The sequence below is a fragment of the Centrocercus urophasianus genome, unplaced genomic scaffold (genome assembly GCF_019232065.1).
Source record: "Centrocercus urophasianus isolate 14NV4802_14NV808 unplaced genomic scaffold, USGS_Curo_1.0 seq_19, whole genome shotgun sequence".
Lineage (NCBI taxonomy): Eukaryota > Metazoa > Chordata > Aves > Galliformes > Phasianidae > Centrocercus > Centrocercus urophasianus.
Window position 1 is genome coordinate 15,561,355 of NW_024884744.1, and position 26,271 is coordinate 15,587,625.

The following is a 26,271-nucleotide window of genomic DNA, read 5'->3' on the forward strand; positions in this document are numbered from 1 at the left end:
GGGCGCCGCGCCGACATGGCGGCGGAAATTCACTCGCGGCCGCAGAGCAGCCGGCCCGTGCTGCTCAGCAAGGTGGAGGGGCACCAGGACGTGGTGAGCGCCGCGCTCCTCATCCCCAAGGAGGACGGCGTTATTACGGCCAGCGAGGACAGGTAGGAGACGGACCGCGCGCGCTCAGGCCCCGAGCGGGGCAGCGGGAGGCCGGAGCCGCTCCATCGGGCGGGCGGCGGCTGTGGCGGGGGATGGCGGATGGCCGTGAGTCCTCGCCCGCTGCTGTCAGGGAATCACTGCAGCTCGGCCGAGGGCACGACGCCCTGCCAGGGGACCTCGGGGTGCGACGGTGCGGGGGCTGGAGGTTGAGAGGGCGTTGAGGAGTTACGGAGCGGGGAGAGCGGGAAGGAGAGAGCAGGCAGCTCCTCGTGAGTGAAACGGCAGGGTACCTGTGTTAAGGTTAACTAGACTTTATTGTTAGGTTCGGAAGGACAACCGGAACAGCGCAGCAGCAGCACAGCCTGATTTTGTTACCTTACTGTTAGCCGGGGCGTTCAGGCAGGAGTGGGACAGGGTGAGTGCTGACTTGGCCCGGTTGAAATGAAATTTGTCATTCTTCTGGGGTGAAAGTAACAAACTGTGTACAGGACACGTTACGGTACACCTGCATGGATAAGCAAAGCTTTCCTGTGCTCCTGATGGTCCTTGGTCACCTGACAATGTGTATCTGCTATTAAAGAACATGAAGCCATAGTGCTTATTAAAACTGATTATCAGCATTGCTGAGAAATCTGGGTGCTGGTCTGTCTCTACATCTCTGAAGAGGTGGTGAGAATGTATTGTTCAGTGGCATGCTTGGAATTACTTGCTCACAAGTGCCAGTTGAGCTTTCTGGAAAGCACGCACTTAGAAGTAGTTTAATTTGGCAAAAGGCAGACAAAACAAGTAGCTTCTGCTTTTGGTTTCTACTTATCGTGTATGGAAAATAACCAAATCACAGTTCTCAAAGGGATAGTTGGATTTATTTCCCTCTGCCTTTTTAAATTTTCTTTACCCCATGAAGATTAACACATTTCATTCTTAAATGAGCTGTCAATCACTGGGAGTGGAGTAAAAGCACATTGCTGCATGCTGAAAGCCCGTGAGTTTGGGATAACTCAAGTCAAAGGTGTCCTTACATCACCTAAAGGCTATCCACGAATAGTTTTCTGATGTACTTGGAGTCAGGCTTCTGTTCCCGAAGAATATTATTTTGCAGATTGGGTGCCTGTTGTGATAAGCCTTCAAAGATGTGCTCTGAAGTGGTAACTCCTGGTCCTGAGGGCATACCAGCATTAGGGTTATACCACCATCTTCTTGGTCTTCTTTCCCAAGCTTCCAGGGTGCTGGAAGCACTCAGCACAGCATTAGCAAGGTTTGAGGATTAAAGGCATGTGTGCTTCTCAAACTGTACAATTGAGTATTGAAATGTTATGTGTTTTCATAATCTTAAACTGCAGAGCGTCATACTGTCCAAAGATTGGAAACATTGAGATCTGTGATCCCTCAGAATGCAGGGAGCAGCACCTGCCTTCTCAGAATTTGATTCTGCAGCTTAGTAGGGCTTCTGTAGGGTTCCAAATGCAATTTTTGGCTGTGTAAAGAGGTAAACAGCTTTCTGCACTCGATAATCTCTATGTAAATTCATCAGGATTTAAATTCTGACCCTCTGAAGCAACAGTACAAGTTGCTATGGCTCAACAAAAGGCAGTCATTGCACCTCATTTGCATCAAGCAGAGATGTTTGCATGCACTGAGTGGTTCTGGCTTTGGCTGAAAGATAGACTTGGTCTCTGTCCTTCTCATAGAAAAAAAACTAATTGTAATCTGTCCTAGACAGTAGGTTTGGGATGAGACTGAGCAATTTCTTCTTTATTCAACCTGTATGTGCATGGGGTAGTTAGCTTCTAAGTGGCAATATGGGTGGAATCTTAATGTGCTTGCATTAAATTTGCTTTGATGTGTTTCACGAGGAAGCGATAAGGAAGTAGCGATTCTGAAGAGTTCTCTTCTGCATTAACCCTGAAAAGAAGTTGTGTGGTACAGGCTGGCAGAGGCCTGTAGCAGACAATGCTGCTGTTTAACCTTCGAGGTATAGTGCTGAAGGTTAGCAGCCTGCACGCTTAGATTACACTGGTAAGGGCTGAGAATGCAGCTGCATCTTTATCTGTGCACATTTTGATGTCGGTTACAGAGCTGTGTGAAGAGAAGAGAGGCTGCTGTCTGCTTGGGCATGCATTAATTTCTGAGAGAAGTTTTGCACTTCTGAAGTTAAATTCTTGCAGCCTGCCTTAGAGAGGGAGCTCCCTGAGATCTTTAAGCTTTCAGACACTATTGTGCTGTATTGCCTTAATCAGAGGTACACAGTACATCAAAGCCTACTCACTCACCAATCTTTCACCTGCAGTTTAGTATGTTATCAAATTTTTACTCTCCTGTTTGTTCCATAAAAATGGGGCGTAGGTGTTAATGCTGCAGAACAGGCACTGTGAGCAAATAACAGAGTTCAGGAAGCAAAGAGTTGCTGTGTACAACCCCTTTGAGCTGTATACCAGCACAGTAGGGCCCAAGTATTAAACCTTGATAAGCTAAGGCTGGCAAGCATTTCAGAGTAACCAGTCACAGGAATGTGTTTACATGTTAGAAAGTAAGGAAAACATCCTCTGTGCACGTTGTGGATTATCTTCATTAGAAGTGCTGGTGTTCTTTCTATTCCAGGTGTTATTTTCTACATTAAGAAATAATGGTTCTATTTTTATTCGAGGATACAAAAAATACCGTAGCAGGTCTGTGAATATCAATAAAAATCGAGTGTGCTCTGAAGCCCAAAAAGAGGCAGGAATACATGCAGGATTATCTTTGTTTTCAGTTGGGGAACTTACCATCTGTGAAGCTTTCTCAGCAGGTTCCTGGTAAGGATTATTACCTCAATGCTCCTGCAGGTATTTTGCCTGCCCCCAGCTCCCAGGCTACACCTGGAGCTGCTGGCAGCACGTTGCTCAGCCTGCTGTGGGTGAGGTCGTTGCTCGCAGCTGGCTTGTGTGGCTTCTGGGGTCTGAGAAGGAGCGTGGGCTGCATGGCTGTGATGGTCAGATCCCTGCACTTGACCTTCGTGTCCTTGTTCTCAGCAAACAAATGGCAGGATGTGTGTTTCCCAGTGGTAGCTGGGGATGCTGAGGGATAATAAGGTAGTGTAGGGGCCCCTCAGTGAAGGTAAAGGTTCTGTATTGATAGCGATCTAACAGGCTCTGTAGAAATTCTAGCATACCTCAGTACTGGTGCTCTGTGACAGTCAGCAGCTGCCGTTGGATTGGAATTGCTGCTTAAATTGCTGATTTTCTAGTGGGATTTGAATGTTGGTCAAAACTAATGCTTTAATGAGCAGAAATCGACAAAAAGCATCAGCTGCCTGCTGTGTCCTTGAACTGGCATTGCACTGTGGTTATACCAGATTCCTTATGTTGTTTTGGGAACGCAGTCAATAGCAGTCTACATACTTTTACTTTATTTTGTCTGCCAGAAAAATGCAATCTTCTGTTCCTGCCAGAAAACCAACTGTTGGTGATTGATCTCAGGTAGCAAAGCAGTTGTTAGTGATGTGGAGGTCTTTGAAAGATGGCACTAGTGTAGTGGCACAGTACTTGTACAACCGTGGTGCAGCTGTTTGTACTGGGGCAAGTTGGGATTTGCCTGCTGATCTTTTCACCACTTCTTTTTCCCTGACGTTCATTTGGCTTTAGAGGGCTGCATAAGTTGTGTGAGCCGCAAACGCTGTAGGAATGCTGAAGGATTTTCTTCTCCCCGTTCAACCCCCAGACTTTTTCTCCATCACTGTCTGGTGCTTACTTGTTCTGTTAATGAAACATTGGGAAACAGAAAATCACTAGAAGTTGGTAAGGCCATATTTTGGTGTTGTTTCAAGATCGTTTTGTGTTAGTGTTAAGCAAGCAAACAAAACCCCTTTGAATTGCTCTTTCATGAATAATATTCAATGTTAGGGGAGTTTTCAGGCCTTAAAAAAAAAATTCTTCCCACCACTCTCAAATATTCAAGTTTGTTGTAATTTAAAAGGTGTGTGTTTGTCTCTGAGTGATCCTTAATGCATATTGACATTTCTACATCCATACTGAGACTACCTTCAAACAAACCTGTCTTTTTCTAGGCCCTTAATAGGGGGCACATGTAGAAAGTGAGCAGCAGGCAGCTCTTTTCTGGTACTGAGTACAGGGCCCATTCATAAAATAAATATCAAGTTCTGGGCAGAGGGCTTCAGACTCGACACCATGGTTCTCGTGTTACAACAGTTTCGTGGTAGAAGGAGGCTGTGGAAGTGGTATTATTGGAGAACTTGCTTAGTTCTTTAAGCTAAAACTGCTATTTCACAAACAAATTCTCCCAAGGAAAAGGAGACAGGCCCTAGCTATGGATGTGTAGGAGAAAGAACTGCAAAGTGGGATCTTGACACGGGCTGTTAGTGAGCTGCTGTGAGGCAATCTCTTCAGATTTTGCTGAGAGCTTTATGTAATTAGATAGAAAGCTGTCTTACTGCTTATCTTTGCAAGCATGAGTTTAGTGAAGTCTAAAATCTTACTTAAACTGAAGTAAGAAGCTTTCAGAAGTTAATTTTGCTGGCTTTGGCAACTGTTTGCTTAGGCTGTCCACTTTAGGAAGCAACTGTGTCGTTAATTACGACTGTGGAAATTACACTTCTCAGAAATTTGTTTAGAAAAAGCACATCCTTGCTTCCTTCGTGTGAATTCCCAGTCCAGTGCAATTGGCCACAATACTGGGAGGAAGCAAAGTGTACTGTGGAAAAATCAACAATGCATTATGTCAGTTGCTACAGTAACTCTTAGTCTGTTTAGTCTGTTTACAGCAAAAAATAATTACTTGATTTTTGCTAGAAGTGACAGGGTTGAATTAGGATGGGTGTAAGCTACCATCTGAGATGTTCAGAACAGTTCAGTTTGAGTATGGTGAAGCTGTTTAACTGCTTGAAAAAGCTGACCTCTGCTACAGCTGGCATTGGCATCGTAAGGATGGTGTGGATGCACGTTGCTGGGAAGTGGTGGCTGCAGTGTTAGCTTGTGAGGTAAATCCACACCACGAGGGTGTGATTAGAGTAAGGAGGAAGTCGTAGTTTTTAAGAGACAATCTTAGTGCAAAGCATTAAATGAACTGGAGTAATACGCATTTCTCACTGAAGATGGTGGAAGAGTGTATTTTCAAAAGCTGAAAATCTTGATTGTTTTGAGGCAATGTGTACTCAGCTGTAAAGATTTAATCTTTTAGAAGAGGGAAGAAGTACATTAAGAATGTAGGCAATGTCTGCTTTATTTTATCAGTAGTTTTTTAAAGGACGGCTCTTACAGGAATTACAAAATTAGAGTGCTGCCTTTGCATTTTCAACCTGTTCTGCAGAGTTCTAGTCCAGATGCAAGATACTTGTTGCCTTTTACACTCTTGTTAAACTCTTATTAATGATCCAGTGTGGTTTAGCAAATCCATCCCTGATTTGGAGTCTCTTGAAATAGTTTTCAGGTACCTGTGTTTACAGATTACTTAGGCTTCCATTTAGGAATGGGGAAGTTGAATTTAAATAGTTACAAATAAGACACAGCAGTTTGGAGAAGTCTCAAGTAGACCTACAATAACTTTAACATTGTCTACATGCGTGCTCTTAACTTCTAAATGTAAAATCCCTTTGGGTGTGTTTGTTGTAGCTTTGTGTTTAATTGATGATAACTTCCTACTTCATTGCTGATTCTCCTGTATCCCTGGAGCTGATATTTAAGGAACAAACTAGTTCAGATGCCAGAGATGATGCACTTACAACTGTCCTCTCCTCGCCCTTTCCACAACACAGAACAATACGAGTATGGCTGAAGAGAGACAGTGGACAATACTGGCCCAGCATCTATCACACCATGTCATGTAAGTAAAATCTTGGAGATGGTAAGTGATGGCCAAGTGTAGCATACTTCTTTCCTCAAGCACTGGATTCACTTGGTAACCTTTAGTTTGGGAGTTTTGCAACAACTCACTCTCAGGCTTTAATTTGAAACTAGCTGTATTCTGTTGTGAACCAGATCCTTCACCAGGTAAATTGCTATGTGGATCTGCTGCTCAAGATGTCTCAAATGCTGGCAAATAGCTCATCAGCTGAATGGTGAACTTTTCAAACTGTTAACTGAAAGAATATTCTCTGCTCCCCAAGGTATATGTTTTTTATTACTTCTGAACATTTAGATAATTAAGAAAGTAGTACTGAGTAGCTGCTTCAGATCTTCAGTGTCAGTACCAGGCATCACCTCGCATGAATGTTTCACTGCAGGCTCTTTAATGTAGAATTCCTGCCTACATACCTATCGTATATAAAAAGGCAGAATACGATGATGAAGTAAATCATCAGTAAAATCAAAGGTAGTCTTTGGAATGACAATTTCTGAAGTAATTTGTGTTCCAATATTAAATGAAGACCAAAGAATTGGTCTCCCTGATGTTCTGTGTCATTGCAGCTGTAGACAAGTAGCTTAGGATCTGGATTCTAAATGCCAACTGTAATCTTTTTGTTTTCCTGTTGGTCTGAACTACAGCAGTTGTTCCATTTGTCAGTTCTCAAAATAGACTATTCAGATTGAGCTCTAGAAGGGTTTTTACAGAATAAAGCATGTCTGTAGTAATGGATTTGTCCCAGATCACTGCAATGTTCCACTGTCCTGTAGCTTTAAAACTCTAAATAAACTTCAGGCAGTGTTTTCTGAGGATGTGAGAAGAGATGGTATTGGTTTAGAACACTGTACTCTTCTTATAATTTTCAAGTTAAGCAACTTCAAGGGCTTCTCTTTTTTTTGACAGCTCCGTGTTCGGCCATGGCTTATCATCATGACAGCAGGCGAATATTTGTAGGCCAGGATAATGGAGCCATCATGGTAAGTTGCTTGACTTCTTTTCAGTACATGGATCAGAATTGCTTAGATTGTCTGGGAGCATCAAGTGTTGCTGGCAGCTGATAATTTGTTTTCTTTCCCCTCTTTTTGGAATGCAGTTATTAATAAATGGCTGAACTCCTTGACAATTCACCTGAGTAGCACATTGGAGAATTGCAAAGAAGAATTTACCTGTCTAGATGTGAGCTAACTAGCCTCAAGAAATCACTGAGGCATTAGTGTAGCAATGAGCCTGGATTATTATGCTTTGTAGGGAATTATTTCAAGGAATATATTAAGTTGTGTGAAGTGCCCTGGGGGTACACTAACAGGGACTGTGATGCAGCTAGCTTGCTTGTTCAGAAGTATTGATCTCCCAGGATCCAGTCACATGTGTCTGAACTGACTTACTGCAGACCTTTTCACAATGTTGAAATTTCAACGCTAGTCCTGCAGTAGGAAAGGCAGGGTTAGGTTCAGTGCATTGTCTCTTGCATGCATAGAGCACTGTATGTCTTTCTCTTAGAGAAGTAGTCTTTCTGGTTTGCTACTCGTCAGCTGTAATTTCTTTTCTGCTCCTGGAGAGTGGGTACATACAGCAGAATAGAAAGCAGGTTTTTATTCTTCCCAGCTTTCTTGGCAAAGGAGTGGAAGCCCCATGACTTTCAGATGTCTTAGTGGTTTCTCTTTGAAGATAAGGTCAAAAGAATAAGTGTTCTGTGAGGAGACAGGGTATTATATGAATGTCAGAAATAGAAATAGCTAACTATCAATAAGCTAAAACTTTAAAAATTCTGTATATTCTAATGAATCAAATAGAGAATACTCTCACTTAAATTTGTCTCTTCGTTATGAAGTTTCAGATCTTTAAATCAAAAGTACATCAAGACAGAGTTCTTTTTGTTCCTGCTGGGGGCTAATGAGGTCTCATCTCATCCTATAGTATTTCCTCAGAAAATACTCGGTGGTAAAAATACATGTTAGTATAATAACTGTAATTTGCAGCTGGCATATCCATGTGTTGTGCTTTAGACTGAAACTGCTATGATGCAAATTCTGTTCCGTGAGGTTATTGCTCTTTTTCTATGTACCACTCATTCCAATGTTACTGCAACATCTTTGCTAACAGTTCCACTTTGATTTTAGGAGTTTCATATTTCAGAGGACTTCAATAAGATGAACTTTGTGAAGACCTATCCAGGTAAACTGTTAACCAGTGTCTACACTAATGTATGTATGAAGGAGGGGCTTCTAAAATGCTTGAGAAACTGGGCAGAGTCAGAGATTTCTGAAGTTCAAATACTCTTCCAGTTGTCACTTAGTTGGGAGTAGCTACCATAAGATAAACATTGTTATTGAGTAATCTTCAGTCAGCTGAGTCTGAATTGCAGTCATTACCAAAGCTCAATGCATCATTAGCTTGTGCTTGTAATGAACCGGATCTAACGAGTTCAGATTTTATTCTTGAAGTGATGTAGCTGTACTGCATCAGTGTGTAGGGTAAGAGCTTTCTAAAGGTGTGGTTGATATTTGCAAGTTCCATTCTGTAATTACTGGGCTAAATTACTACTAGCTAAAAGTGAGAGTCTCTGTCTTTTGGGAGAGCAATACGGGTGAAAAAGACCTTTTCTGGCATGTGGGAAATAGGGATTATTTTAGGTTTTATGGAGATTAAATTTTCAGCATTTGTGCATCCTTGGAAGAAATATAAAACATGATTGTGGGTTAAAATCGGAATAATAATGTGGAGGGCCTGATGGAAATTCTTTAAGAGCTACAGATTATGTAGTGGTACAAAGTACAGTGTGTCTTATGACTCCCTGACACCAATAGGAGCAATGTTCTTGCATACAAGAACAAGGCCTTGTTCTTAAAGCAACAAGACTCCCTTTATCCTAAAGTAGATGACTTGTCAACTCATTCAATAGAATAGTTACATCTTAGAGGTTAGGAGAGAGTTCTTTCTAAAGCTCATGTAACTTCTTGCTTAGTGGTAGCATTCTAAACAAAGCCAGTGGGATTTGGTTTTGACCGGGTACCAGTTTGAATGCTAGATTAGAGAGACTTTCAGGTGCTTAAATGAATGAATCTGAGTGTAAATCCCCTGGGATCGGGTAGGAGGCACTTAAAACATTTAAGCTTTTTAGATGTACTATATTATTCCCAATGAATCCTTGCTTTCTAACTAGAGGAAGCTGGGGGTTTACCTGCTGCTTAATCAGAGTATCTCGGGTATCTGGATTGAACTCATCTCTTCCCTCTGTGGGAGAAAGGCTTAAGTCAGCTGACAAGCATGTTTGATTCACTTAAGCTATTTATAAGGCATATACTGAGCAGGACAGTTCTAGCCTTTTAAATTAGCCTGTAGGCTATTATAACGTGATGGTATAACCTTGTTCAGATATCACCTTTGGCCTCTGTCTGTCTGCAAAGCACATGTCAATTTCTAGGGAAAACTAGCCAGAATCTTTTTCTTCCCACAGCTCATCAGAATCGAGTGTCTGCTATTACCTTCTGCCTGACATCAGAATGGGTTATCAGCACTGGTCATGACAAGTGCATCAGCTGGATGTGTACCAGGAGTGGGAGTATGCTGGGGAGGCATTACTTCACCTCATGGGCTTCATGTCTACAGTATCCTTTGTAAACGATTGGTGCTCAGGAAACTGGAAAACTACTGTTTGTTTAGCTCAAGTTGTTCCTTCCTTTTTATCTAAAAAGCTGTTGTTGAAATCTCTTGCAAGCCCGCAAACCTTTATTTGATGTGATGTTAAATACTGCTGCTTCTGTGCTTCTGTTAGCTTTTGTTAGATTGTAGAGGGGATAGTGTGACCATGAGTTGTAGAAACCTTAATGTGTAGTAGTTCCTGATGTTGAGATGTTGGTCAGTGGGTTGTGGAAATGCAGTTTGGCCTGTGTTCTTTCTGGTCATGTCACTCAGGACACCAATGCATGCTAGCATCTGTTGAACAATCTGTAACCTACAAGTCAGATTGAGACTTTATTCATTACTAATAGTAATTTGTCTGTGCCATTTGCATTTCTGCAAACTGCTTTTAACTGCAACATTTGTAGCTTAAGAATTCTTACTGTCTTTTCAGCTGTAAGTACTTCAGGGTATTCTTTATGTAAAAGATGTAGAAAACTTGTAGTTTATATGTTAAAACTTCTGAACATGGGTTTAAATCCCATAAATCCTAAAACTGTACAGAGCCTGCCTTACTGATTGAAGAGCTGACAAAGCTGTATTGTAGTTGTTTTGTTCATTGTTGCTGTCTTTATTCCAGAAGTCGGGGTTTTATGTCCTGCAAACACACTGCTCACTTGGCCAAGTGTAGCACAGGGTCGGGTTAATTGGTGTGCGTGCTATGTGACTGCTCACAGAACAGTCTGATGCTGCAGAGCCTCACTGAATGCCATAGGTTTTCTGGTTAACACTACTGTAAATACTGAAACGGTTTATTATGAAGAGAAAAGCACATGACCTTTTCTATCAAGATCAAAGTAAATTTCCAAATTTACTGAAGTTGTGCTTCTTCTGTACTGAAGACTGTGGCATTTGAAAAGGCATTCAAACTGATCATGCCTTTGACTTCAGTTTGGAAGAACTGGCTTTCTGAGGTGTGTGCTAGTTGCTTGATTTCTCTACCAGCAGAATCCCTGGCATTCATTTGTTAACAATCCTGTATGTAAGCTTCTGAAAAACACAGCAGTGTGCCTCTTCTTTACTGGATTAACAGGGATTGTGCCAGCATGAACTTCCAAGATGAGGAAAGGATCACACATTTGGGAACTTAATGGATTTGTTGAAAGTGACTCGTTTGTCTCAAGATTTCTGTGGGCTTAAGAGATTTCAGTGTTGTTAGATTGCAAAACCTGTGCTTTTTTGCTTGTGGTGACCTTCTTGGTACTCTGTTCCTAAAAATTAATATTTGCTGTTGTGGAGAATAGGCGACTTTGCTAGCAGCTGCTTCTGGTTTTTTTGTTTGTGGCTCGGAAAGGACAGGTGAGCTAATACACCACTCCTGGGTTATGTGGAGTCAGATGTATGGGGTTTTTCTTAGTTTTTATTTCCTGAATTGCATACTTCTTCTAGATGTGGAAGTCTCATTCCATCCTGCTTCCTATCCTCTAGTTTTTGGAGACATTAGTTGCATAGTAAGAAGAATGGAATATCTGAAAACTGTTGTGATGCAAAGTGTGTGACCTTCTTAACAGGTTCTACTAGGATGTATTGTGGCTTTTGTGACAGTGTTTCATAGCAGAACCCCTTCTGAAATACTTTCCAGTCTTCTGTAGTGTGTTCAAGGACCTGCAGAAAGCTTGAAAGTGGAGAGCAAGAACATAAATTGGATGATCTCTTATTCTCAGTAGCTAGAACAGTGGGAGTATGCTTCTACTTGTAAGGTAAACTGTGGATGGTCAACATCCTTGAATTTAGTTTTTCTGTTCTGGGGGTGCTAGCCATGAACATGCTAGGAAACTGAGAGTTTATAGGGAAATCTGAGTAGCACCCAGTGACCATTGGAATAATTCTGCTAGTAGCTCTGTAGTACAAGTAGCCTAAGGCATCTCTTGTGGAAGATCACAAGTATGTTTTGTAAACGTGTTAGAAATGGTTTAAATCTACTTAGATTATTTTAAATGATGGGATGGATTACCTCAAGGCTTCTCTAATGACTTATGTCATTTTCCATACTGTCTTACTTGCTTATGTATGGAAGGGTGAGAAGAGAGAAATGAAAAGTATTAAGCTAATGCAGCTTCCAGCCCTCTTAGATGTAGTTACATAAATATTTATCCAGCATACTAAGATGTTCTTCTCCAATTTGTTTTGACTTTGTAACTGATGTGTATGTTCTGTGTTTCAATCTCTTAAAATACTTCTAAGAACAAATGAGGATTCTCCTTGATTGATGTTCAGATATGATTATGAAACTCGGTATGCATTTGTTGGTGATTATTCTGGACAGATCACCCTTCTGAAGCTTGAGCAGAACACATGCTCGATTATCACAACGCTCAAAGGGCACGAAGGTAAAGTAACTCTTTCTCTTGATTCCAACTGACTCAGGTTATAATGCCTTACTGTAAATCAGGATGAGACATTTGGTTGGATATGCAGCTCCTAAGGATACGTATTGCACAGACAATTAGTACGGCGTAGTAATCAGAAAATTTTCAAAGCAGTACAAGTTAACTACTTCTTAAAGAACAGATGCATCCTTGCTGTAGGGAAATCTTAGTCCTGTATACACCTAGAAGTACTTTCATTGTAGATGAGAAAATAAAGGTAAACATGCATTCAGTTAAGTGCAACTTATCCACTAGATGGCCACCTTTAAAAACTTTAGTCTCCTTGATGCTGAAGAGAAAGAACTAGAATGTATTGCTTTTTTTTTTTTTTCTTCTTCCCCCCCCCCCCCGCAGATCTAGTGTTAATATAATACTTACAAGTAGCTTGAGCAAGCCCAAATCTACGTGCCAAAAAGCTGTTTAATTCCAGTGAGGTCCCTCCTGCTCTGGTCATTCAATTATGAGATTTTAGTTTGTGATTTCCTACGTTCAATAGAAGCTAAGCTATATGCAAGAGGTTTGGGGAGCCTTCTAGAATCAGCTGTTTAGTCAGAGACAAATGTCTCATCTCGTGTAGTATAGCTGAAGCCGTTATCAGATGAAGAACGCGAAGAACCAAATAGTCTGTAACATGATAGGGAGCCATCATCTGCAGTAATGAGTAAGGCAAGAATGCAAACTTACAGAAGGAACACATTATTTACTGATGTGCTGAGAGAAATAAGGCAGTGACTACTGTGATACTGACAACTTTCAGTATCAGCTGACTAATTTGTGAAGGGGTGAATTTACATGATCAGGAGTATCTGGCCCATTGGAAAAGGCTGTGTTTTCTAATAGCTTTAAGTATAGAGTAGACTTTGCTAAAGCTGTATAGACTGCTTGCAGGGCTGTGAAATGACAAAGTTGGCTTTGAGTAGGAAAGGTAAACTGGAATTTTTTGAAATGACAAATGTATCTTCTGCTTTCAGTTTCAGACTGCTTCAGTTAAATGCAAAATAATCCTCCTGGCCCTGCTTTACCTCCTCCGAATGTTTTGTAGCAGTCTGTATTCAAATGCATCTCCTTGATAGATGGTATTTTTAGTTTGGAAGCAGCATGTCTGGATGTCACAATGCTAATTCTGTCTGTTGAGCTGCAATGAGCTTCTAAGTACTGTCTGTGGCAGACAACTTTGGCTTACCTATAAATTACTTAAGGGTACTGTGGTCCTCAAAACTAAGAACTGGTCTTTTATAAAAGCTGGTTCAACTAGAGAGACTGAAACAGGTTTTGTTACGTTAGTGTAATTTGAGATCTTCCATTTTTTTCCGCCTTCTTAAAGCAAAACAGGTTGTGTAGCCTATTTCCCAGGTGTCTGTGTAAGATCCCCTAGGCCAGGTAACTCTAAACCTGAGTGGCAGCTGGTTCTCTGAATGAACTGTGCGTGCTAGACTTCAGAGGTCTTACTTTGACTTGTTCCTTTTCCAGTGCTTGCTTTAACTGTGACTTTGTAAGCAAGCACTTACATTGAAAAGTAAACACTTTTCAATTTCAATGGCTTTAGAGTTTGTCCCAAAAGACAACTTCCAGAATTCTCTGTACTTAATAGGCCACTCTGTGTAGTGCTGAAAATAACATTTCAATTGCCTGATATGGAACAGGTGGTCACTGTTCTCTGAGATAACTACTCCCAGATGGGTCAGTCTGAAAGTGATAATAGTCCTGAGAGCAACAAGACAGATCTTTTGCTGCAGAGAGCTGAAAGGAAATGTTTTGGGCTATAATTACTTTTCATCTTGCTATCAGACTAACAAGACTTGATAACAACTGAGCAATGGAAGAATGCTTTAGTTAAAGGGAAGGATGTCAGTCTGTAAGCGGGGAAAAAAAAGTTCCCACAACCACAGAAGTGTAGGTGGCGTGAGTGACAAAATTACTACTTCAGTCTGCTGTATATTGCTGTGCATATCAGATTTAGTTTGACTCGTGTGGCTGGATGACTAAATTCTTCATCTGAATAAGGAGAGGCACAGTCAGGTTGGCCCTTCTGAAAGTGGTTTTATAGTTCAGTACACAGTGTCTGAATTTGCTGACAGACTCCCAGTGAAGTGGTCACTTAGTTTCTTATTCCAACTATTTTCATGTTAAAAATAGTTATGTAAAGAGCTTGGTTTACCTACAAATGTTGTGCACTGAGTCTGTAACCACTGAGTGAGCACCTTGCTGTGTTCTGGATACTATTTTCTGCTTGGAAGGCTTTGACACTTCTCACCTTTTAGAGATCGCATAACAACCTGCTAGCTCTTAAAACCATGCAGACAAATACAAGGGGCAGAAAACTGATAACTCTCAAACTTTCTGAAATATGCTTTGCTTCTGATATTCTTCTTCAGAATGGTTTTGTTCTGTCACCAGTCTTTACCTCTCTAGCAAGACTACATCTTGCATGCTGACCTTTGCCTTAAGGCTTTCAATATTTGCTACTGTACTAAGGGAGTTCGTCAAGTTTCACTTTAATAGCACTTATTCCCTTAGACCTAACTTCAGAATGTTTTTTCATAGGAAGTATTACTTCCCTGTGGTGGGATCCTGTTCAACGACTGCTCTTCTCGGGTGCCTCTGATCACAGCATTATCATGTGGGATATTGGTGGAAGGAAAGGAAGAACATTGCTGCTCCAGGGCCATCAGTATGTAATGGTGTTTTTCTATATTATTCTGAATATTCTGTAACAAACACAGAGTGGGAGGAAGGCTAAATAGCATGGCAAAATGTTTAAATCTTTGTGAATAACAAAGAGAACTTTTTGCATAACTGAAGATATCCGAGGGAAAGAAGGATAACCAGTACTAGGAAAGCACTTACTGATAACGTTTTTTTGTCAGGCTTGGTATTTCTAAACCATAAGAATGTGACAGAAAAGTAGTCTTCAATCACATTGCTTGAACTTTTGCATAAAGTTGTATGTTTCTACGTTGTAAACACTTAATTACTTGTGAGGATCTGTGAGGTGATAAACTCAATTACTGAAGTGGATCTCTAGATTTCATAAGCATGTTTCATCTTCACTGTTCTGTGGATTATGTAGTTGTTTGTATTTAATTTCATATTATTGTCAGTATTTTCAGAGGGACAACACTATCTAGCTGCTTCTCTTAAATCTAGGCCCTTAATTCAGTCTGACTGGCAGTTCACTACTACTTAGAAATGCAGTGGTTATAGAGACCTTGTTTATGTTCAAAGATGTATTCGTCTAGTGCGTATTCTCCTCTTGTGTAATTTGTAGATGCCTCCATCCTACAGCTGTTGTTAAATCTTGAGGATTTAGTTTTAAGACTAAAGAACTAATAGAGTATTGGTTACAGAAGTGTAACTGGTGGCAGTGACCGGAGAACTTTATGCTGCTGTTAGTGCTGCATCATGTATCCTGTTGAAGACTAATAACATTATTAGTTTCTCATTTAACATCTCACTTAGCATCACACTTTGTACTGAATGGGAAAATAAGTTCTGAAAAGCAGAATGTTTTGGTTTTTTTTTAAATTAAACTTACATGTTGCAAAGCATATTTAATACTTTTTGAGATCATTTGTTCAGTTTATTTGGATTGACTTTCACTTTGCCATGACTCTGTTCAGGATTCAGCCATCTGTCTTACTGGTGAATGCATGTTTTTCTTTGCAACTGCAGACTTACTGTGGTTTATTAGCAAAAGTAGAAGCTCCATCTGCTTTCTAGCTATATCCTGAAACAAGCATTTCTCTTGATTTTTCCAGTTGTCTCTGTTTTGGTAAGTGGTTTTCCTTGCTAACACAGTTGGCACCTGCACTATGAGGCAAATTGCTCTCTGCTCACTGTCAGTGCTTTCTGCCAGCAAATGTTAATATAGAGCTGTACGTCTGGTATTCTGGTCAAGCCTGTAACAACACTGTTCTCGTGAACATCCTGATGCTAGAGTAGTGCTTACGTGGCAGCATCAATTCACTCATCATCATAGCTCTGTGTAGACTTAGCAAAAAGTGTCTGGAAATCAGTTTTGGCTTTCTAGGTAAGTCTACAATGAACAATCAGGCTTTTCTGGGAAACTAAGCTTGATTTAAGTGCCTGTGGATAAATAACGTGTGCTCTGTTTCAGTGACAAGGTGCAGGCTATCTGTTACATTCAGCTGACACGGCAGCTGGTGTCTTGCTCAGCTGATGGAGGAATTGCAGTCTGGAACATGGATATCAGCCGAGAAGAGGTAAGATCATGCTCTAGGTAGAAGACATTTTTGTTTTTCCTCTTTGGAGGCTGATACGGTTTTTCTTAATCTGTTACCCTGTCTGTTTTCCTTGTGTTGCCTGAAACTTTCACACTGAACAATGTCTTTAAAACCTGCTCAGTTTTAGTGGTTGTCACTGTAATGGATAAATGCGCAGGACAGGCTTGGGAAGGGTTAGTTTCCCATATCAATGAGACATGTTGAGCCTGGGATAGCTACAGCCCTTGCTACTGGAACGCTCTGCAGTAGGCAGGCCTTTGCAATACAGAAACAAATGGACTGTACTTCAGAAGTCTTGAACTAAGTTCTCAATTCATGTCTAAGCATATAAAGACATGGTGTTGATTTTGAGATACCAGTCAAAATGTGAAGGTTCAGTCCATAGAGTGTGTGTGTTTATGAAAGACCTCAGAGCACGTCACCTGAACCTGCCATCCACATTCTCTCTGCATCGATTCATATTCACCATAAGAACTGAAAAGATACATGTTACTGCTGCCTTTCATTAACCATAGTCGTATGAGTTAGTGTTGGTTGTTCCCATAAGGTGATTTAAGATTCAGCCTTCCCTATCCTGTTGCTTTTTTGACCTACACTGGGCACACTGAATGCTGTGTGTGATGGTGCTAACATTTTTAGCATGAAAATCTCTCTTCAGAACTTCTAGAGTATTAGTGACTTCGTGTATGTTTATGATTACAAGCAATTGGCTTATTATACGATTAGGATTTTTCTTCTGGATTAAGACAGCTCCTAAACAATAGACAATTTTAACACAAAATAATGCAGTTACCTTAGAACAGCTGTGATGTTTCAGAACTTGTTGGAAAAACCACAACCAAGCCTAATCCAAAAGCAAAGAAATGAAATTTTTGTAGGGTGCTGAATGTGCTGCCTTTGAAGGGTCAGCTGGTGGGTGATGTTATGAGGTATCTTCAAATATGCAGTAAGGCACATAAGATTAGAAGAAAAGCTTTTTATTTAGAAGGAATGGTAACTCCACTACCAGCTGTAGCTATTGATCTTGGGCAGTTCCAACTGTATGTTAGTAGTAGTAATTGCAGTCTTGTGGCCTACTTAGTGCCTGAAAATAAAATAAGAAGAGATCCTGCCCTTCTGTTAGGAGGAACTAGGAAGTTAAACTGGTGTCTTTTAAAAAGCATCATTAATTGAAAACAGCTATTGTAAGTAACAGAAACAATATGAAAATTTCCCTTGGTGGAGTGACAGTTTCATCTGTTTTCCTTCCCACTCCCCACTTCCCATGCTGGACATTTTACCACCCTTTACAGTATTTTCCACCAGAATGGTGAAAGGATGGGGATGCAGTCAAGGTTGAAGGTCTACAAACTGGACATTTGGTATTATTAAATGTTTATGGTGAGATGGTGTAACTGACAACGTTATTGTTTTATTACTATCAGTAATGGATGTAAGTGAACTGAAGATAGATGTTCATGGTTGTTCCAGCTTTCTTGCTGTCAGGTTCCAGGGAGAGTTCCCCATTGGGTGCTTAAAGTTGTATGTGGTATACATGTTCTAGTTCAAGTCTATGTGCTAGAAAAATTCTTGACTTACATTCTATCCCTTAAAGTATCCAAGTGTGTTGAAATGTATGGAAGCCCTATTTTCATTTGGCATAGTATGTTTATGTCAATAAAATTATGTGCTGGTAAGAGAAATGCTTAATGAAAATGTGGATGGCAAATGCATATGATTTCTTAATGATTTTAAACTAACCCAAGGAAGCAAAAAAAATCACTGCTTCAAGAATTTATTTCTGGAATTCCCTGTAGAGAGGAGCATGACAGCCTTGTAGCAGTTAGAACTTAGATTACACAAAACATTGGAAATTGTCTAGGCAGCCAAAGCTGCAGCCTTTGAGTGTTTGAATTTATTTTTTTATCACATATAGCTTTGGGCTTAAAAATTGTAGGCGGTGCATAACTCTTGGTAACAAACTGTAGGACTTGAGATTCTGTTTGTGTTTTGTTTGTGTTTTGTACTAACTTCCTTGTACTGTACCCAAGGTAATCTGCTGTGTTAAAATCCAGAGCTAAGATGGCACTTTTCCAAATAAAACTTCACTGTGGGTTCTTAAAACAAACTTCCTTGGCTGAGAGAATTCTAATCGCTTTCATGTCTTTTGTGTTACAGGCTCCTCAGTGGCTAGAAAGTGATTCCTGTCAGAAGTGTGAGCAACCTTTCTTCTGGAATATAAAGCAAATGTGGGACACAAAGACATTAGGGTTGCGACAGGTGAGATCACTCATTTGAGTGTTTAGCTGTACTTCAACACTTAAGCAAAAAGCAAACAGAAAATCACTAACACAGTTAAGTTTGGTATTTTTGGTATTTTGATGCTTTGAAGTGAGTGTTTGTTGAGACACAGCGTCTGGGTAATGCTAAGAAACTTTCTAATTCTATGAGAAGTGTTGCATCAAACTTGTTGCACTGGCCAAAGAAGGCTGTGCTGGGAGTCCTTGATTGGGTTTCTCTGGATTTTTCAGTTCACTGGAGCTGTGGACAGATAGCAGGTGTTGTGTAAAGTAACGCACAGCTCCCCTAACTGAGCAGACTGCAGCCTGTCGTGTTGTGGAGTACCCAGTTCAGTGAAGCAGTGGTGGCCTTCTCTTACTGGACAACAGTGTGAAACATATCCAGATAGCTTGGTTTCTGGAGGGTCTAGACAGACACTGAGGCACTGTGTTTCTGGCTTTCTTGGACCTGTATTTCCTTGGATGGCAGTCCAACCCTTTTTCCTCTGCTCTCATAAGATTGTGAAAGAAGAGAATGAGAAGGAAGGATGCAGAGGTAAACCTACTGGTGGCAAGAAAGCCATTTAGAACTCCAGAGTGTTTGGTTTGAGCTTAAAAGAACTGAAGGCTTCCTTACATGTTGTTACTCAACAAACGTTTGATAAAATGATCAAGGGGTACAATGCAATGATATTTTTGTTTGTCTTTTGTTTTCTTCCATGAAGCATCACTGCAGAAAATGTGGGCAAGCAGTATGTGGCAAGTGCAGCACCAAACGGTCAAGTTACCCAATCATGGGCTTTGAGTTCCAGGTCCGTGTCTGTGATTCCTGTTTTGAGTCAATCAAGGATGAAGAGTGAGTATTAAGGAGTAATAATTCAAGAGATGCTGCTGAGGTGCTGAAACTCTTGTGCTTGCTATCCATCTTCACATAGTGTTATGCAGATATGCTAAGATGACTCTGTGCTAATAGGCAGCCTTTGGTTTGGGCACTCAAAGCAGTATAATGGCAGAGATTTCTCAAGTATCTTAGCGAGTGAAGTTAGACCAGATGTGGTATTACAGCTCTTATATCCAGTTTATTCTTATTCCTGAGCTCAGATCTAGGGTTGAAACAAATTCATCTCTATTTCTTTGTAGATAAGGGCTATTGATTGCACTTAAAATTGCTAAATGGGTGGTTGATAATGCATCACAGATGCCAGACTGTATATGCATCAGTTTATGTATACTTATTGAAAATTGTTTCTTCAACAGTGTTTTCACAGCCCAGCATTATTTTCTTATGCTAGCAAATTGGGTTAGACATCATTTACTGTCTTATTAGGCAGAGTTGTGAAGGAGCACTTTTTTTTTTAATCTTGTTAAGATTTTGAAAAGGAGATGCTGTGCCCTACCTTACTCACAGTAGTCAGGGGGTAAAAATGTAATGAGAAAGAATACTGTGTACTTAAGTTATTTCCCACTTCTGCTCTGGCATTTTTAACAGGCAGGGAAAGTCAGGAATTGTCACACCCATATAACTAATTATACAAGCAGTGCTTTAGCATGTCTCACTGATTTAATTCTGTCCCCTTTAATACGGCACTGCAGTTCTTTGGACTTAAAGATTTTTCTTGGAAGTTCCTTTTCCAGTGCTGCAGTGGTGCCATTAGACTTCATCTCATGGCTCAGTTTTGTTTGAACTGTTCTGTTGCAGCCGTACTTCCCTGGCAACCTTTCATGAAGGAAAGCACAACATTTCACACATGTCCATGGACATCTCCAGAGGACTAATGGTCACTTGTGGGAGTGATCGGATTGTGAAGGTATTCAAGTCCCTCTGTCCTCCATCCATTAGACAAATTCAGTAACTGATGTTTGTATTTACATTTTTCTTTCCAGTGACTGTTGCTATAAAACTTAACTGTTCTGTATAGCAAGAACCAGATTTGTTGCAGGCTGTCCATTGTGTAACCGAATAAGGAAATTACTTGTAAGTTCACTGTGTAGAGTCTAGCTGTCAGAAATGGTTACCATTGGTGTCTTCTGGACAAACAAAGCAGGCGTCAGCAGTAGCAGAATTTGCTAGTGGTTTTAAAGATGGAGACATGATAAAAAGGGCAAGCTCTGAGCTTCCTGGCTTCTTGGAGCGTTGCCACTGAAAGCCCTGTTTATGAAACAGTGACTTGGAAATCAGACTGATGTAGAATCTTGTTCTGTTTAAATTATGCATCCTCCATAGTCAGAACCGAAGACTCTTCCAGGCCATCCCTGTTGTTTTCTAAGTATGTTTATATCAAACTGCATAGTGCAGTTTTTTAAACCAGACCTCCAGAGAACTGCTAGAAGGTAGATTTTTTTGAGACTGAAGTTTGGCAGTTGGTTTGTAAGGCTGGTGTACCTCCCTGTCCTCCTCAAATCCAATTTAAACAGCATTTACTACCTCGTGTCCAGAGAAGTCTTTGTCTGCTTCTGTGCCTGTTAGAGAAATATATTTTAGGTCTTATTGTTGCTATATAATTCTCCACGTTATTTTCTTCTAGATCTGGGACATGACGCCAGTAGTTGGTTGCAGCCTTGCAACTGGCTTCTCTTCACGTTGATCTAATACCTGACAGGTTTATGCACCTTATGTACAGCAATATGCACCCAATGAGTGGAATCCTTCTTAAGAATATTACTGCAAACACTGGTTGCTTGATTCTTCTCCTGCTGCTGTTCCAGGATGGACAGTCACCTCTGTAGAGCACAGCTTTTCTGTTGGGCTCACCAGGAATCTCCTTGGTGCGGAAGTGCAGTTTCACAACCTCTTGGACTAATGTAAAATGGCTTACCTGCAATATGACACCTTGATGAAAGGACCTGTTGTTACTTGATTTATATGTAGTGTTAACAGTGTGCTATCTCTGCTGATATATCTTGTACAGATACTTTGTAGCTTAAACTTATCAGAGTAAAATGAGTGTAGTACGTTCAGTTTGTTCAAGTAGTAAAATAACTTATTCTCTCTTCCAAAAAGCAATTCTGTATAAATACTTTTGAGCAGTCACTGTTTATACTGCCTCCAAAAGGTATGTTGGTTATTCCTATGGAAGGAGGAAATACTTCAAAGTGGCAGGTAGCTTCTTTCAGATGAAATAGTAAGAGAACCTTTCAACATACAAGATTTCCTTTATTGACTTTCTTGTAGTGTTTGTCTTCAAATTCAGTCACCAGTGAAATCACTTCTGTGGGACAACTGTTTAGGTAGTTGGTAATTCTTCAAACACGTCTAGGCTCTTAAGTAGAGTTTTAGCATAGCTAACAAACTTCTGTAGGTCTTACTAAAATGTGCAGCCCAGCTACTCTACTTTAAAGACAGGCCATTGGGATGAGCCATATGCTTTGACAGTTCTGTAATGCTATTAGAATGGGAAGCTAAGTAAATCTGCTTTGTTAAATGTTATGGCTAAGAAAAAATGGCCAGCTAAGTCTTAGAGACTTTTTCCTGTGGAAAGGCTGATGTTTCTTTAATGGTAGGTAGCCTATCTCTGCTAAAATGCAGCATACATTTAAATACTGCCTTGGTGTTGCCTAAAACTGATAAATACTGAGACTTTCCAAAGCGGTAGTTACTGAGATACAGAACAGCTGCTGTTTTTTACCCTGCACCCAAGTCTGTTAATTCTAAGATCTGTATCGACTGTTTCCGATGTTAAAGCTGAGAGCTGTGAAGAGGAACCGGGAGGCTTTAAAAACTGTATTTGGCATATACAGGAAATAACTGAGATTAGCAATAAACTGGTCTGTCAGTCACGAATTTCCTACTTCTGAGTACTGAAAAGAGAACTTCAGAAGCCTGGGTCACATGTCAGAGTTCTAAGCTTAGAGCTGTTTAGATTTCTCTGAAAACAGGTGCGTATTTGTGAAGACAAAATGTGGGTAGGTCTCTGCCCAGAGTCAATAGTGTTGTACAGCTGTCAGAGGTAGCAGGCACTTTCTGGCAGAGGATTAGAAGGTTAGACTGACTTTAATGCAGCAATGATCAAGTGGTGCTAAGCGTGTTAGTGAGCTCAAGTCCTGGTTGCCTAACTTGATGCTAATAATCTGCATCGGACCATGCTATAGGCTACAGGATATGAAGATCATGGTGTAAGTAATACCAAGATTCTCTGCTGTTTTAAGCCGGAAAGCTGGTAGTCTTCAAAAGGGCATTAGAATCCAGAATATGGTATCTTGGATCTGGCTTTGTCTACCTTTCCCTGGCCATTCTCCAGAAGTTTTGCTAGCAGTCATTTAATTTGCCAGGTGTGTTAAGCCAATGAAAAATAAACAGATCTGTCTTGTGTCAATCCCAAAAATTGTCTTGCTTTCAATTTAGGATTTAGCACTTGTCACACTGATCTGATTCATGCCTTGATACATGCTCTATAGCTTACATTTTTTGGTAAAGGTTTTTTTCTTCTTATTGAGAGCAAATTGGCTTGTACTAGAAAAAATTACAGCTTTTGCTGCAAGGCCTTCACCCTTGTAACTCGGGAAGAAAGCTGAATGTTTGAAGGGAGTAAGTAAGCCCCAGTAATGCTCTGCATTCGCTTTCGGACTTCTTCCTATCTGATTTTGGAACAGAATGGCAGTCTTCTTCCTTGCAGGGTGTAAGGCAGAACATTGATGACATGGATAGAGCTGTTTAAGATTCTACCTGCTGTGGTAAGGAGTATCTAGGGTGGTGTGTTAAGCTGGAAGCTCAGTGTGGATGTGGGATGAATAGGTTTTTTTTTGTTTTCTTTTTAAACCAAGCATTCTGAAAGTCCTACACCAGTTATACTGGAGTGTAATAACTCCTTTGCAGCCAATACTCCTGAGCTTCAGCTTTTTTGGTTCTGATTAGTCAACATTTCCCAATTCAGCATGCAGCTCCCTCCCCTTCTTTGTGAATACTTCCACTTCTTGACAACCACTTATCTTACATTAAGGTTTTGACACTAGATAATATATTCTCTACTACATATTCTTAAACCTAAGGAATCTATTTTCTATAATTGATATACTTAAATATAGTGTCAGTTCAGATATAGCAAGACAATTATGGCTGCTAAGTCATTAGTCATTTAAATATACTCTTGGTGTTAAACAAATAATGCTTACAAACCACTAAAGAGATGGTGTTTTGGTTTATGAACAACTCTTTTGAATACACGTACACTCATGAAACTGAACATACTTCCAATTATGTCAGCTCAAGTGTGCAATTACTGAGAAAGCTTGATTTGAAGCTTTACTAATATTGCTTGTATAACCTCTTTCACTGGGGGCAGGGAAGGGGAGCAAAGGATATTAGTATGTGCTCAGTCTTTACTAGTTGTATTTCTGTACTCTGCGTATTAAGCAATGCTAGATAAATCTCCCTTGCTCCTTCTTGTCTGTTTTTTAAAACTTTGATTACATGTACAATAAAATATTTCTTGATATTCACTTAGTCTATTTGGATGATCCATCTTTTCTTACATTGTATGAACGAACAACACCCATTCTACACTGTTTCCTTCATACAGCCCACGTTCAAATTCTAGGTTGGAAGTGTGGCTTCTCAGATGTGCTGCACTGGAGCTGAATGAGCCACAACACTAGGCCATGATGAACCAGTGAGCCTAGAGACAAACAGCTGCTGCATGGTCCCAGTTAAGGATGCACAGCTGTACTCTCTATCTTATGTCCTTGCCAGCTTGTACAGACCTTTCTCTGGTTCATCCAGTTCTTCAGATGTATGCAAAGCTTCTTACAACACAGTACCAGAGAATCAACCCCTTTCCTGGTATCCTTGGAACTACCTGAGGGGTTAAGAGAAACTCCAGTTTTTGTTAGATGGTTTAAGTAGAGTCTACAACGTGATAAATAAAGAGGACACCAACTACAGAGGATCTGGTTATGGTTGTTTCATGATAGTTCTTCACAGAAGAAGGATGTGGACAAGCAAGGAAGCATCCTTATGTCTCACAGTTGTTCAGAGCCTCAAATATGGCACTGGTTGCTTTGTAACACTTAGAGTGCCTTAATGTTGGGTTGGCATGTATGATGTAGCTCAATGGTCCCCAGAATATACAAGAGCAAGAGAAGGAATCTGAAAGTGTAAGACAAGCTCTTTCCACCTTTGAAAAGTGGCTTATGCAGAATAATACTGTAATTTTCTTTTTAATAAGATGTCTCATTTTGACTTACCCTGTTCTCTAGCTGCAACAAAAATTGACCAGAAACAAGCAATGCATTACTGATCTGTAGTCAGGAAAGCTTGTTTGTAGATCTCTGTGGACCATTGCATAATAGGTTGTAAATAGTACATCTGAACTGTAGATTGGTTGAGTATTAAGCTATTTGAGAACTGCAAATGAGGCCTTTGTAGTGAAAATGGTAAAATACGTGTATTGGTTTTGTAAGTGAGAATGCTTAATACTTTCCACAGTCTTTATGTGATTTGCAACAATATAAGCTTTGGATCTGCTGGGTGGCAAGCCTAGCATGAAATTTTTTGGTGTGGTGTTCACTTTACACAATAGACAGATAGCATAATAAGCTGGGTTTGGGAAGGACGCTGATATTTTTTTCTTTTAACATTGATCAGATTAATGTTTGTGTACTGGAATGAAAGCTCTGTAAGGCTTTTTAGTTTGAATAGACTTGAAGTCTCAAGTTCTGAATGGCTTGGCTAACAGTGAAATCCCACAGTCAAACTCATATGAAAATGATGAACTTCTGCCAGCTTAATTTATTTAAATATTATTGATCATCAACTAAACTTCTTTTAGTGGGTTGAAACTTGCTTTTTGAAGCCTTACCTGTTCTGTGTAGGATTACCCAAAGCAGCAGCCTATCTCAGCAATCTCTGAAGTAACTGGAGCCTAACGATCCTGCGTTTTTTGCCCCTTTGGAGAAGTAAGGCTGTAGTCTTTAGGTAGCTGTGTGGGCTACTAAACTATCGATATGCTGATAGTTGAACAAATTCAGAGATGGTGTTAATGGTTTTATAATTTATGCCATTGAGGAAAACATTAATGTAATACCAGTAATAAAGTCAACAAATGTATTTTCATAATTTAAACATATTTTATCAAATAACAAATATATGAGGTCATTAGAACCTTTGCTTGTTGGCACAGAGTTTGGAACTTGATGATCCTTGAGGTCCCTTCCAACCCAAGCCATTCTATGATTTTGCTTACCTAGCTGGAGATTTTTTTTGCCCTCAGTGTCACTAGAGTTGCCAGACTGATTGATGTCCAGCATGCTTGTGTACTCAGGCTGCAGTAAGATCTCTTACTGGTGTTGCTCTATAACTGCACATGCACAGAGAAGGCAGATTAGATTCTTTGATTTACACTTTATGTGATTGTACTAATTTGGGTGGGATTGTCTGGCTTGTCTGCAGAATATTTAATGTGTTCATCTTTGAGTTGCTATTTGTCACACAAATACTATGGGTTACCTTACATCTACTCAAATAACTGAATTATTTAGTCCTGTTAATTTTGTTTAGAGAGATCCTGGTATGCTAAGAATCATATTTTATGTAAGACATCCAGAGGCTTAGGATCTCTTAGCAGTCTCTTACCCAGTCCAAAGCCGGTTGAATTTATGTAGAATACAGGTTAATTCTAGAATTTTTCATCTGTGTTTTTAATGCCATCTTTCCCTTCTTACTCTGAAATGCTTTATGGCAAACGTTATGGAGTTGTACTCTTTCCTTTCCTTTACCCTGTTCATAGGGAATGATACAGA

The 26,271-nt window shown here is 40.2% G+C and overlaps 1 protein-coding gene across 1 annotated transcript; it reads left to right on the plus strand.

The window, feature by feature from the left end:
- Positions 1–23,973, plus strand: WDFY1 (WD repeat and FYVE domain containing 1). The gene is made up of 12 exons (XM_042820877.1): positions 1–152; positions 5,897–5,964; positions 6,889–6,962; positions 8,106–8,160; positions 9,443–9,593; positions 11,884–11,996; positions 14,580–14,706; positions 16,153–16,258; positions 18,437–18,538; positions 19,263–19,393; positions 20,237–20,345; positions 21,063–23,973. The coding sequence occupies exons 1-12, from the start codon at positions 16–18 to the stop codon at positions 21,120–21,122; spliced, it is 1,233 nt and encodes a 410-aa protein (XP_042676811.1). The 5' UTR covers positions 1–15; the 3' UTR covers positions 21,123–23,973.
- Positions 23,974–26,271: the final 2,298 nt, after the last annotated feature.

What these genes read in the sequence shown, in the direction of transcription:
- WDFY1 (XM_042820877.1), top strand. Translation starts at nt 16, where the DNA reads ATGGCGGCGGAAATTCACTCGCGGCCGCAGAGCAGCCGGCCCGTGCTG. An exon ending in ATTACGGCCAGCGAGGACAG is followed by an intron (nt 153 to 5,896) that starts GTAGGAGACGGA and finishes TCCACAACACAG; the next exon opens with AACAATACGAGTATGGCTGA. An exon ending in TGGATATCAGCCGAGAAGAG is followed by an intron (nt 16,259 to 18,436) that starts GTAAGATCATGC and finishes TTTGTGTTACAG; the next exon opens with GCTCCTCAGTGGCTAGAAAG.